Here is a 14,502-nt window from a genome sequence, read left to right on the forward strand (position 1 = left end):
AATGTAAAAGTTATTCCTCTCAATAAGATATTAATTTATTCTTGTAAGCAAAAGATGATAGTAAGTATGAAGCTTACTAGCCAGTCTCCAACCCATGAAGACATAAGGTTACTTAAGACTTTTTAGATGTCATTTATTCTTCCGTATTACAGTGTTAAAAATAAAATATGTTGCGGTCCATGACTGCTTTACTTATTTTAACTTAACTTGGGTATCTTGTCACGGGATTCCTTAACCCTCTGGTATTTTTCATAATAAAATGTTGGGGGAAAATATTCAGTACAGAAGAATTAGTAGATTATAGAGATAATCAGACTGAATTCTAACAGAGCAGAAAACCATACAGGGCTAGATCCTTAAGCACCAACACCCTGAACTGTCCTGATTCCCATTGAGATTTGGACACAGAGACTTTTCACCACAGTCATCCTGGGTCCTAATGGAATGGTAATTGGGAGCTGATATTATATTGTTGGGAAATGAATCCAGTATTGGTGTGTCATTTGGGGGGCATCTCCTGCCAGGGGCAGATAATTTACATGCAAGGAATTAACAATTAACTACCTAATCTTGATCTCATGTGGGAATTTGTTTCAAAAAATAATAAGAGAAAATCTATATGGGAAGCTGTGTAGAATGGGAGGAGCCAGGAAGACAGGGAGGAGAAAAGCAAGCGACATCTTTTTCACTTTAATTAAACAGAGTCCATATCTTTAGTTGACTATAGGCTGTGGCTCTATTTAGTACATTGTTCTGTTTTCAGCCTCTTGATTGGGAAAACAATGACTTGGAAATTGAAGGGCTTTTTGCATGACATAAGAGAGCTATGAAATTAATACCCTTCTTAGACCTAACTGTGTCTCCAGCCACCTGTTAGCGTTCTGACGCAGACACACGGGTTCCAGCAGTGGGACAGTTCTTCTGTGCACGAGAGTAACAAGGTTTATCTCCATGTCCCAGTCTCAGCAGGAATCAGGATAGTTCAAGGTGTTTTGCTTACAGGTTTAACTCTGTTTGGTTTCTGTTCTCTTAGAATTTAGTTCGATTCTCTCTAATCTGTTAATTCTTCTCTTCTGCCCTTCATTTTTTCCCAACAGTTTATTATGACAATTATTAAACATACAAAAAAGTAAAGAATTTTACTGTGGGTTCCTATTTACTCACCTCCTCAATTCTGCAATGAAGGTTTTATTGTGCTTGTTTTATTATGTGTCCATTCCTCTGTCCATTCCCCCTCTTCCTTCTCACTCAGTGCTGGAGGCTCAAATGTTTCTTGCAAGTAGAATGAATAAATTTTCTCTACAGTAAGAAGTGGTAAGAAATCTGAAGCACCTGAAGTAAAGAAGTGTATTTTGTTCATTTTATAATCACCACCACCAGGCACATGCTACATGCATTACAAACAGAATTTCATTTAATCTTCACAATGATTCCAGTGGAGGGGGTTGTTATCCCATTTTACAGGTGAAGAGGCTGAGGTTCAGAGGGATCAAGTAACCTGCTTAAGATGATGACTTCAAAAGCAGAGAAGGCAGCATTTGAACCCAGATAAGCCTAGTTTCGAAGCTGTTGCCTCTTAACTGCTGTGCCATACTTTCTTTCCTGCATGCCTTCAGCCTAATTCCTGCCTGCCCTCATTTGCAGCCAGAGTAAGTGATGAAAAGCAGTTTGCTCTGGGCACTCGGATACAAACCATGGGGTAGAAATTCCATGAAGACTAAATATGCCAGTGAGGACGTCTGCATACCTATTCTTCAAATAGCCAGATAAAATGGAAATGCAGTACATTTGTTTTCGTTTTTGTTTTATTTGGGTTCAGTGAAGTGTCTCATTTAGAAAAGTAGAAATGTTATTTCCCCTTATTGTATTTTGGGACTGACAGCCCTTCATTATTTTCCCAGAGAACTCTAGAACCTAGTTGCCTTGGATCGCTGTCAAAATTGTTTCTGAGGAAAGGGAATCACATCCAGACTGGGATGGGATTCTTGCAGCCCTTTGAAAAAGAGGAAAAGCTCTTTTGTGCACTTTCTTAGTGTTTGACATAAGTTTTGTTGGTGCATCAAGGTAGCTCTGGAAACTTTTGTGGGGGTGCAGGTGGTTAGGTCTCTGAATTTTTTAAATTTTGTTATGGTAAGAACACTTCACATGAGAGCTGCTGTCTTAACAGATTTTTTAAGGGCATGATGCGTTGTCATTGATGCTGCATATAATGTTGTACCGCAGATCGCAAACTTAATTCATCTTGCTTGACTGAAACTTTATGCCTGTTGATTGGCAACTCGCCATTCCCCCTCCCCAGCCCTTGCAACCACCACTTTCCTCTTTGATTCTATGATTTTGACTATTTTAGGTACCTCATATAAGTGGAATCATGTAATATTTGTCTTTCTGTGACTGGCTTATTTCACTTAGCGTAATATTCTCAGAGTTCATCCATGTTGCATGTTGCAAATTTTCCCTTTTTTTGAGGCTGAATGGAATTACATTTTTACTCATTGTTCTGTGGATAGACATTGGGTTGGTTGCATATCTTGACTGTTGTAAATAGTGCTTCTATGATTGTGGGAGTGCTAATGTCTCTTCAAGTTCCTGATTTCAGTTCTTTTGGATTAATACCCAGAAGGATGTTGCTGGATCATATGGTAGTTCTGTCTGAAACTTTTTTTGAGGAAACTCCATACTGTTTTTCACAATGGTTTTACACTTTGCATTTCAACCAACTTTCTCCACATCTTTACTAACACTTATCTTTGTTTCTTGAAAAAGCCCTTTTACAACTTAAAGTATAACTATTTGGTTTGAATATTTTGACCCAAAGTTCTTCCAACACCCCCTTGTCTATGGGTCTAAGTAGTGTGTGGTCAGCTTCTCACTAAATCACTGAGCGTTGGTGTTTCTTTGTGAGTTCTGGAGTTTAGTATATGAGCTAATCATATCTCCATAGCTTTGATCATAGTGTGTACTGAATATTGATTCGAAAATATGAAATTGAATGGCTTTGACCTACGTGTAATATTGGTTCCTGATCTGGATGTTTTAGTAATTTTGTCCTTTAGCCATTCCCTTCTGTTTCACTCCCATATATTAGATCCTTGTCCATAACTTGCTGACATACAGCATAGTAAAGTCACTTTTGCTTTTAGTGCATCAGCTTCATATCAAACCAGAGGATGTTGAAATGTGATTTCCAAATGTATTTTCTTAAATCAGTGGTCACGTTGACAGAGTGTCCAAATTTCTCAAAGTCTGTGGACATTGTATCCAGTTATGAAGTACTAATATCTGGTGACTAAAGGGTCAGATTATCTTGGGAATAAGGAGCTATCATAAAGGGACCTTGATGGTTTTCATATGTGAATATAAGACAATGGAAGATAATTGTTGTTACTTATAAATTGCTTAAAATTTTGTTTCTTTTTTGAAGAATCATAGAAACCAAAATTTATAGGAAGGTATGTCCCTGGTGGTCCAGTGGTTAAGACTTCACCTTCCAATGCAGGGGCTGTGGGTTCAATCCCTGGTCAGGGAACTAAGATCTCATATGCCTTAGAGGCCAAAAAACCAAAGCGTAGAACAGAAGCAATATTGTAACAAAGTCAATAAAGACTTTAAAAAATAGTCCACATTAAAAAAAAAAAAAAGTTTTAAATAAAATTATAAGATATCACTTTATTTAGTTTCAGTGAAGATCCTGAATCCTTCTACATCACATCTAATTAATAGACATTTTGCACAAAGGGAAAACAACCCAAAATAAAAGGCAGTACATGTTCTCTGTGCTTCGGTGTACGGAAAATTCCAAAGAAGGGCCCGGCACCCTGGCTGCATGCCACAGAAGTGGCAGCACGTTGTCAGACCCTTCACTTTTCCCAGCTGACATAGTGCACTTTTGCCCTGAGCACCTCTGTGGGCTTGTTTATGTTTTCTAGTGTGACTTATATCTGGGGAAAGTAAGGTTTCAAATTCCTGCTTTTATTGCCTTCTACTTAAGTGACCTTAGTCAAGTTACTTAACATCCCTAAGCTTCAAGTCCCTTTTAAGATAAGTATAAAGTTATCATGGTGAAAAAAGATCATGTTTGTAATATATTCAGCATCCTTCTTGTCAGCAGTGTTCATTAAATGGAAGCTATTATTAATATGACTTTTCTATTTTGTTAGAGAGAAAAACAGTAGTTTCTTTTAACAGTCAGAAGACTAAAACATTCGTGTTTCATAAAGTCTGTTGAAAGAGAATGGGGGGAAAGATACAAATAAGGATTTACTACATTATTCTGAAAAGGTTAATACATCTCATAAGACAGCTCATAGGTACACATAATAATCAAGACTATTTATCAATTTTTAGGGCTGAAGACAATGATGTTATTGAGATAAACTAGCTGTGAATTATTTGGAGGATGATCTTTTTATCCAGACCCAAATAAAATCTTGATTTTTATTTTTAACAATCTAATACACATTAGTTTTTAATACTTTTTTAAATGAAGTTTTTTTTTTCACGCAGTTTTTTTGAATGAACATTTAATGAAATGTTGTTCTCTCATGTATAACCACCATTCCTGCCCTTAACAGGCATATGTAGTCATGATAATTGCTATTGTTTCCATGCCCACGTCCTCCCCTCCAGGAATAAATTGTCCTGCTCTGTACTCTGTGTTGCTTTACACCTATTTCCATTCTTGCATAGCACATGGAATTTTAATTATTTCTTCAGCTTCTAGACTCACAGTCTCTTTTAAGTCAGAGGCAAACTCATCTTCCTGATGTTTCCAGAAGAGTGTCTTCTGGTGCTCAGTAATTCCTTATTGAACTAAGTTATTGATAACCCTCAGAGATATAAAACTCAAGATACAAGAAATCTCTGTCTTATTCATTTTTATTTCAATCAGACGCAATCATTCAGAAACTTACAGCACATACACTGTTGATAGCCCAATGATAGTATGTGTTTGTGACTATAATCCTGGCCCTGGCTTGTATCAAGTTGGTATCTAACCCTGATACATTAACATTTTGTGCTTGGAGGATTCTAGGAAGATGTGGTAATGGCTGCATAATTGTTCCATCCTCCTGAGTTCTCCCAGAAAAATGAAACAACTCGATCATACAACCAAAAACCCACAGACAATATTTACAGCAAGGTAGCCCTAGGAATGCCAACCCGCATGCAAATGACAAAACCCACCAACAGCCACAGGAACCACTGTGATTCCAGAATTGGTGTGAGAGACGGCAGAGGGAGCAAGGGGGCTTCTAATGAGAACTCCAAGAGAATGCCAAAACAGCCAGTGGGTGTTTTCTAGAAGAGACCCCAGGCCATTCTGAGAGGTCTGGGTGAAGTCCTGCAGTTAGGCTGAAGAGCTCAGACAGCTGGGCAGCCCACAGAGTTCTCATAGTTGAGCGGCCTGTGCTTCCTGCCAGGGCTGGGTTCATGCCAGAGAATAAATCCCAAGCAATATGAGCAAGAAGAAATAAAGAGAGGTTGTGCCATTGTGCTTAGTCATGTCTGACTCTCTGTGACCTCGTGGACTGTAGCCGTCAGGCTCCTCTGTCCATGGGATTCTCCGGGCAAGGAAACTGGCGTGGGTTGGCATTCCACCCCCAGGGGATCTTCCTAATCCTGGGATCGAACCTTCATCTCTTGCATCTCCTGCATTGGCAGACAGATTCTTTACCCCTGGGCCATCTGGGAAGCCCTAAAAGTAAGAGAAAGTCCAGATGAAAGCAGGGAGGGGACAAAGCCAGAAAGCAAGGAAACATTTTTAAAACTACGTGAAAACTCTGAAGGAACTCTTCAAGGTTAGAAGAGTTACCCCAGTTCCTGCCTTCTCCCAAGAGATCAGTGACTGATTTTACCTAAAAACAAGCACTGAAAAAGTACAAAGCTCAAATCCTCTGCTGAGGTTTAAGAAAAAAATTGATAAGGAACAGAACAACATCCTTGGCAATGAAAGCATATCAGACAGAAACATCCACAAAATAGATCACAACTGTAATTTACTGTTTCATAACTAGCTACAAGATAGTTGAAAGAAGTTACAGAAGACATGGAAGAACATCAAAAATCAGAATTAAATTTCAAATGAGGTGACAGAACTCAGGAAATATTTATAAATAAAAAAGTTATTTCAGAAATAAAGGTTAAACTGGAAGGAACATGGGAGCAAATAGATGCAAAGATAGTGCTGTAAGAGAAATGGAAGAGGGAAAAGATTTTAATCACAAATAAGGAGTGTGTCTAAACTAACTAATGAGAACCTACTGTATAGTACAAGGAACTCTCCTCAATGCTCTGTGGTGACTTAAGTGGGAAGGAAATCCCAAAAAGAGGGTTTGTGTGTATATGTATAGCTGACTCACCTGTATAGCAGAGATTGACAGAACAGTGCAAAGCAACTATTGTTCAGTTGCTCAGTTGTGTGCGACTCTTTGCGACCCCATGGACTGCCGCACGCCAGGGTTTCCTGTCCTTCACTATCTCCCAGAGTTTGCTCAGATTCACATCCATTGAGTTGGTGATGCCACCCAACCATCTCATCCACTGTCTTCCCCTTCTCCTCCTCCCTTCAATCTTTCCCAGCATCAGGGTCTTTTCCAGTGAGTTGGCTCTTTGTATCAGGTGGCCAAAGTATTGGAGCTTCAGCTTCAGCATCAATCCTTCCAATGAATATTCAGGGTTGATTTCCTTTAGGATTGACTGGTTTGATCTTCTTGCAGTCCAAGGGACTCTCAAGAGTCTTCTCCAGCACCATAATGAGAAAGCATCAATTCTTGGGCGCTCAGCCTTCTTTATGGTCTAACTCTCACGTCGGTACATGACTGCTGGAAAAACCATAGCTTTGACTATGCAGACCTTTGTTGGCAAAATGATGTCTCTGCTTTTTTAATGTGCTGTCTAGGTTTGTCATAGCTTTTTTCCCAAGGACTGTATTAATATCTAGGGCTTCCCTGGTGGCTCAGACAGTAAAGAATCTTCCTACAATGTAGGGGACCCAGGTTCATGCCCTTGGTCGGAAAGATCCTTTGGGGAAGTAAATGGCAACCCACTATAGTATTCTTGCCTGGAAAATCCCGTGGACAGAGGAGCCTGACAGGCTGCAGTGCATAGGGTCACAAAGAGTCAGAGACGACTGCGTGACTAACACAGAGACAGGTTGGTCATAGCTTTTCTTCTAAGGAGCAAGCATCTTTTAATTCCATGGCTGCAGTCACTGACTGCAGCGATTTTAAGTCCAAGAAAATAAAGTCTCTCACTGTTTTCATTGTTTCCCCATCTATTTGCCATGAAGTGATGGGACTGGATGCCATGATCTTAGTTTTTTGAATGTTGAGTTTTAAACCAGCTTTTTCACTGTCCTCTTTCACCTTCATCAAGAGGCTCTTTAGTTCCTCTTCATTGTCTGCCATTAGGGTAGTGTCATCTTCATATCTGAGGTTATTGATATTTCTCCTGGCAATCTTGATTCCAGCTTGTGCTTCATTCAGTCCAGCATTTCGCATGATATACTCTGCATAAAAGTTAAATAATCAGAGTGACATTTGATGTACTCCTTTCCCAATTTTGAACCAATCTCTTGTTCCATGTCTGATTCTAACTGTTGCTTCTTGACCTTAATACAAAACTATACTCCAATAAAAATTGAAGAATTAAAAACAAAGGGAAAAAAAGATTTTTGATTAAATGATAAATACTGAAGATGGGCAGAGGTAATTTAGCCTGCAAATAAGACTCCTGGGAAACAAAACAAAGAAATGGAATAAATACCAAAAACAGTAATTCAAGAAAAATTTCCTGAAACTAGTTTTAAAACAGATATAAAATAGATATAAAAACTAGAAACTGTAAATTAAAATAGTACAGTGTGTATATGAAAATTATAACCCACAGTGCACATCATCAACATATACTTGAGTAAAGTTACTTGATTTTTAAAGACTAAAAATTATAGGTTATCTGGACCTATACTGTCCAATAAGGTAACCACTTGCCACTTTTAACTGTTAAGTGCTTGAAATGTGGCAGGTGTGGGCTGAGATGTCCTGTGTCTAGGATTCCAAAGACTTGTGTGAAAATGAAAAGTAAATTATCTCAATTTTTTTTTATGTTTTTGGTTGAAATAGTTGTATGTTGATACGTTGCATTAAATAAATTATTTTTTTAAAATTTCACCTCTTTTTACTCTTAAATATGACTACTAGAAAAACTTACATAAGTTATGTTTTTGTCTTAAGTTAATACTCTGTTGAATAGCACCCATCAAGATCTGAAGCTTCTCTTCTATCTAGATCAGGTCTGTATAGAATGCCCTCTTTCTGGATCCAAATAACTCCTTGAATACAATTTTTATGTAAATAATCCTTCTGAAACTTTCTCTCTTATTCTGCTTAGAATCTCTTCTCTTCTTGAATTATTTCTTCTAACACGTCTGGGAATGCTTTGTCGTCCTGAATAAACTAGAGCACAGTGAGTCTTTATCTCCATCAGGGTGAAGGCTGTGCTGCAGCTATAATGTTGTCTTTGCTTGAAAGTGAAAGTCTTAGTTGCTCAGTCCTATCTGATTCTTTGCAGTCCCATGGACTATAGCCTACCAGGCTCCTCTGTCCATGGGATTCTCCAGATGAGAATACTGAAGTGGGTTGCCATTTCCTTCTCCAGGGGATCTTCCCAACTCAAGGATGGAACCCGGGTATCTTGGCTTACCTCTACCATAATTCAAACACCCCAGAGCCATCAACTCACTTTCTCCACCTCCTTGATCTTAGCTACTGTCTTCTGTGGCTTTCTCTAGAAATTCTGCACTTCCCCCCTGCTCCCCAGCTTTTGCTTTCTATTTTGTCTTAGTGCTTTCCAACAGAAGTTGTCTTTTTCTTCTTCATGATTTATCTTTTTCAGATAATGGAAAGATTCTGTGGTATGAGAACCATAAACCACCTATGTTCAAAACTATTTTCCTTTAATGAGTTTTTTTTCATTAAAATTATGACAACTCTTGGAAAACATATTTCAGGGAAAATAAATTAACTGAAACTTTGATTAGTCTATAGAAATTTTGAAATAGAAAAGCAGTAATGACATGAAGACATTTTATAAACTTGGTCCATAAACTTATTACATAATTTACGTATGTTCTTTAGAAGAATAAATATTACCATCCAGTGTTTCTTTCTCTAACTCTCTTCATTATTATCTGTTCATTTAGAATATTCCTTGTACTTCTCTATTCATTCTGACACCACTGTCTCTAACCAGCCATTTAAGGATTTAGCATTAGTATAAAGAATACACTGAATTGTGATGGATCCTAAAACAGTCCTGTTCTTGTGCCTCAGTAAGTAGTAAAACAGAACCCCATCGTTCACCCTTAAAAGTCTTTTTTTTTTTTTTTTTGCTGTTTTTATTTTTGTTGGCCACACTGTGAGACATGTGGAATCTTAGTTCCCTGACCAGGGATCAAACTGGTCGATCCCGTGCATTGGAAGCACAAGAGTCTTAACCTCTGACCTTCAGGAAAGTCCCTGAAATGTCTTTTTTAATGTAGAATAGCTGTGGACCTTTCCCTAAACTAGGACCTCAAACTAGGAAGTGAATCATTTTTTTACATGATATCATTATTAGTGGGTATTCATGGAGATGAATTTCTAAGTTGTAGAATATTCAAAGCTAAGGAAAGCAGCCACTATTTAAGAATTCTTAAATTATAACTCATAGTGGGTATGACTATAATTGCAGTTTTGTTTTCCATAAGATTTCTGTTGATTTGAAATCATTTTAATAAAATGAAAAGAATTACTTGAATTACAACTTTTTCTGAATGGTGATAACTTGTTTAACTGTGCCTCTGGAAATCTTCACAATGCTGTTTTTACATACCACATCTTTTCTTTGTAAATAACATTTCTTTTTGTTTTTTGTTTGTCATTTAGACACTGCATGTCATTTCTACCTAAATTATTACTAATTTTCAGTTAGTAAAGTGTAGTCAGCTTTAGTTCTTAACAAATAAGCATTTGTGACAGTATCAGGAATTGAGAAGGAAATAAATATCTGCTTCTTCACATTATTGCCTTGTTTTCTTTAAGAACACATTAGATATTCTATTTTGTTCTTAATTAAATAATAGGAAAATTTATGCATTATTAACTCAGTTCAGTATTAACTCGAGCTCTTGACAGAAATCAGGATGTAGAGGAGGGAAGAACTGAGTAGAATTATTTTCTAACTTCTCTGTTCTGTGTCTTATGAGTCATGCATATACACCAAGGCCTTGATGTGCATTTGGTTACCTTTAGGATGGATACTGTCTGATACTTCTTGGCAGTGAGGCTAGCAGCCCATTTGGCATCTCAAGTGGGGAGAATACCTCATTCACCCACAATTTCTTAGATGATGCTCTCCTGTGGGTTCCTGTTTCAGAGAGGCACACCAAAGGCTCCATTTGAGTCCTGTGAAGCAGCCTCTGTAGCGCCTCTGACTCACTGATCTTCACCCAAGTTGCTGGTAAGGGAACTGGATATGGGGCATTTCAATAATGGAATGTGATTTAGTAAAGAAGAACACAAGTCCCTCTCTACCAAACAGAGTTTAAGCAACCTTAGGAGTACTGGCATCCAAAACCTCCTGTTAATAGGCCTCTATGTGTTCAAGAATGTGAAACTCTCACCTCTCTGGTCATTAGGTCATGTGTGGCCCCACACTGGTCAGTAGCATCTGCACATTCCCCATCCCTGCTCACACACTACATTCGCACACAGCACTGGGGAAACTTCTTCACAACCTTCAGTGCCTGGCTACACAATGGACAGGCTCATCTCTGAGCATGCTTCATGTGAATATCTATCACATTAGCACTTTACCAAAACTATTTTTAAGTGGCTGGGTAAGAATATTCAGTTCAGGTTCAGAGGTTGAGAAGAAAACGTGTTCATGGCAGAGCTGCACAATTTGGACTTCCATCATCTGGTTCTGTTCAGGGCACCCTGACTACCTATGTGATCCAACCAAGGACACAGCTTATGTTATCCTTTTCCATATTTATGTTGTTAACTGTTTGTGTGCATGCTAAGTTGCTTCAGTTGTGTCCGACTCTTTGCGGCCCTGTGGATCCTGCCAGGTTCCTCTGTCCATGGGGTTATCCTGGCAAGAATACTAGAGTGGGTTGCCATTTCCTTCTTCAGGGGATCGTCTCAACCCAGGGATCAAGCCTGCGTCTCTTACATCTCAGGCACTGGCAGGCAAGTTACCACTAGCGCCACCTGGAAAGAGACATTAACTATTTTTGTTCATTATCCTCAGTTACATTTTGGTATGAAAATTAAATTTTGAAAACAGTCATATAAGGAGTAGGCATTAAAGATAAGCAGAGACAAGTAACACTAAGTGATTTATGAGGAGAATGGAGAGGAAGAAGAAGAAAAATTCACTAACCCCTCATTTTATTTGTATTATGGGTTTATTTCTACTCTGATACCTTTATTTTATACATGGGAAAAGTTGTATCAGCAGAAATCAAAATGAATTGTCCATGTTCAATTTAACTGCAGTTACAACTCAGATTTCCTGACTCCACGTTCAATATTGTTTCCAGTATGCTACACTGAGTTCTCCTGGTTTGGAAAAGATGGTCATTTTATCATAAAAGTTAACTAAACTTGAAGCAGATACCACAGAACTGTGGAGAAGAACTGAATCAAGAAATTCTTAGAAAATGTGGTGTGTTCAAATGAGAGTTTACTCCCAAATAAATCTTATGTATAATTCATGGAAGAGTCTTTTCGTGGTACTAATACTGTATCAGTTAGCTTTGCTGTGTAACAAACCATCCTCAAAATTAGTTGCTTAAACAGTCATTTGTTATAAATATTACAACAGCTAGTCATTAGAATCATACTGTAGCGGTATTTGTACTTCTACAGTTGAGCTGTTTGTAAGATCTTTGTGGTTTATTGTAATTAAATCTATATACTTAGGTGATGCAATAGAAGAAATAGAACTTCTAAGTTTTAATGACTGACTTTTAAAAGAAAAGAGAAATTTCTTATTTTCTCTGACCTTTATGTAATACTGAAGAATTAACATCAGTTTCATCGTAATGTTATCTATATCTACACTTTTTATTTTAGAGTTTAGATAAAATGATTATTAAATGTTAAAGTATTAATAGTTTCACAATTACAAAGAGCTTTTCTTATGACCATAATACCATGGTAATGCCCTAATTGTGAAAGATTTAAATTTGTGTTTAAATTATTTTAGAAGTATTTGTGTCATTAATAGTATTTTTTATTTAAAATATTTAATTTTTTTTAATTTAAAATTGTTATTGAATAATTTAGATTGGATTTTATGGATTTCAAAGTGTCTTCATGGGCTAACTAGGTAATGTCACTTTTGACCATTCATGCTTACTACTCTTGTCGAGTTTGCTCATTGTTTGTAAGAGAATCCTTCAAGTGTAAGTTCCCAGATATCTTTTTCTGGTGCTGATTATCATCAAGAAAGTATGTGTATCTCTGCCCCCTTTATGTTAAATTTCTAAAATGAGTCTATTCTGCACTCGTAGTAGATGTGTTCTTTCCTTTGTGTGCTGCTTTTTGCTGCTATTAATGTGAATCTTCTCTCCCTTTTGTTTGCAGTGTCTCAGTTTGAAACTGAATTCTACATCAGTGGACTGGCACCTCTCTGTGATCAGCTTGTTGTACTTTCCTACGTAAAGGAGGTTTCTGAAAAAACGGTAATTTTTTTCACCTAAAATGCAATGGGAAGTGCAGGTTCGTCTGTAGCATTTTCCCCCAGATCATGTTGCCGTGAAAGAACTCAGACCCAGCCTTAGCAGAACTTCCTGACCTATAAAACAAGGGCAGAGAGATTACCCTGCAGACTTAATATATTTACCTTTCAGAAGCTCCACTCCTTGGTTGCCTTTGTTCCTTTTGCCAAGCAAAAGGGAGTCTCTTTTTTTTCTTTTTAGTTTTTCTTCTTTTTTTCCATCTCTCTTGGTATTTCAGTCGAAAGGAATGAAGGATTCCTCTTGCTGAGAGGCGAAGGAACTGAACTGACACTGTGCATTAACTGAAATGACCGCGATGAAGTTGATCTGCAGCATCAGCAGGGGTCCCTGTGGTCAGAGTGAATTACCGAGAGGGCAGTCCATTATTTCCTGTGGTCTAGACATACTTGTTTACTTCCCAGTGGCCTAGTGTTTCCGAGTAGCTTGATTCTTGCTTGGAAATTAGATTCTTGCTAAGTCTCAGTTATCAGTGCAAATGATGGTATGAAATGCATGGCTAATAGGAAGCAGCAGAGAATCAGCATTTCATTATACATGACTTTGGAATGAAGCCTGTTAGAGGGTCCAGTGGAGGGCCCTGCATACTGAGTCTTTCTTTGAAGCCTAGGTCAGCTGCATTCCTAGTTTGTCTTTGTTGTCAGAGTCCAGGGGTCCTGCTAGGAAGGGGCTGAGGGTGGCTTCAGGGTATAAACAAGGAGAGTTTATTGTAAAGGATTTTCTTTTGGATGCTGTGTATAAAAGAAACACAATTGATCATCTAGCCCTCTACAGTGAGTGGGTTCCCCTTGTCTGTGTTCTCTCCCCTTTTTTTCCCTTTCAAACAGCAGAGAATCAAATGGGGAGAAAAACCCTGGGAGTCCCAGTTTTGAAGTGGTAGCTGCTCTCCAGCATTCCTCTGAGCGAGCTCTTGCATCAGGAAGCCATCGCTATAGTAACCTGGAGCTCTGGGTGCCCATGTTGCTAGGCAATGGGATGCTGCAGACTTAAGTGAACACTCAAACCTGCTAAAATCAATAGGACTGGCTTCTAGCCCTGTGCAGGACATCAGTTTATTATTATTTTATTTATTTTTTTTTTGAAAAGAAAGAAAAGCAGTGGCTCCTGAGGGAATAAATACAGTGCTTTCTGATGAGGAGTGTGGGGAGGATTGAGAATGTGATTGAAAGACGTAAGGAAAGAGGCAGTAAAATGAAAAAGGGAAAGCCTAATAAACCACTGACCAAAAAAAGAAGGAAAGGAAGGAAACCTTTGTTAATAAAAGAGAATATTGGAAAGGAGTAAAACCCGAGAAAGGCCAACCTCAAAGAGCAAATTAGAAAATGGAATTTTTTTCAGAGAAAGAAGTGAGGGTCTTAGAGATGCTTTAAAAATGTGTGTGTTGATGTACATAACTCTTTGTTTTCTCTACCACCAAAGGACACCTGAAATCCTTCTGCACAGAATGAACTGATAAAATTAAGGCAGAAAGAGTAAAGAAGCATCCTTGGGGCCAACTATGCCCTCCCCACTTTTCATATCAAACAGACAGGTTAAATGCAACAGTAAACAAACTTTTTTCTGCCAGGCTTAATGTTACTCCAGCATATTTTTTTCCATCACATCTTTTACCTTCATGCATGTCCCCACACAGTTGTAGTGATAGTTACAAGCTCCTCTGTGTTGCTGCATTTTGAGGAGCATCATTCTATTCTCTGTGCATACGGCTGTGCAGT

At 38.1% G+C, this 14,502-nt stretch overlaps 1 protein-coding gene across 2 annotated transcripts in view; it reads left to right on the forward strand.

The window, feature by feature from the left end:
• Positions 1-14,502, forward strand: part of VPS41 (VPS41 subunit of HOPS complex) — a 203,202-nt gene that overhangs the window by 140,454 nt on the left and 48,246 nt on the right. For both annotated transcript variants that reach the window (XM_043871900.1, XM_043871901.1), the window contains one exon: positions 12,636-12,733. In XM_043871900.1, the coding sequence (XP_043727835.1) occupies positions 12,636-12,733 (98 nt within the window). The remainder of the gene's footprint in view (positions 1-12,635; positions 12,734-14,502) is intronic.

The sequence above is a fragment of the Cervus elaphus genome, chromosome 18 (genome assembly GCF_910594005.1).
Source record: "Cervus elaphus chromosome 18, mCerEla1.1, whole genome shotgun sequence".
Taxonomy (NCBI): Eukaryota; Metazoa; Chordata; class Mammalia; order Artiodactyla; family Cervidae; genus Cervus; species Cervus elaphus.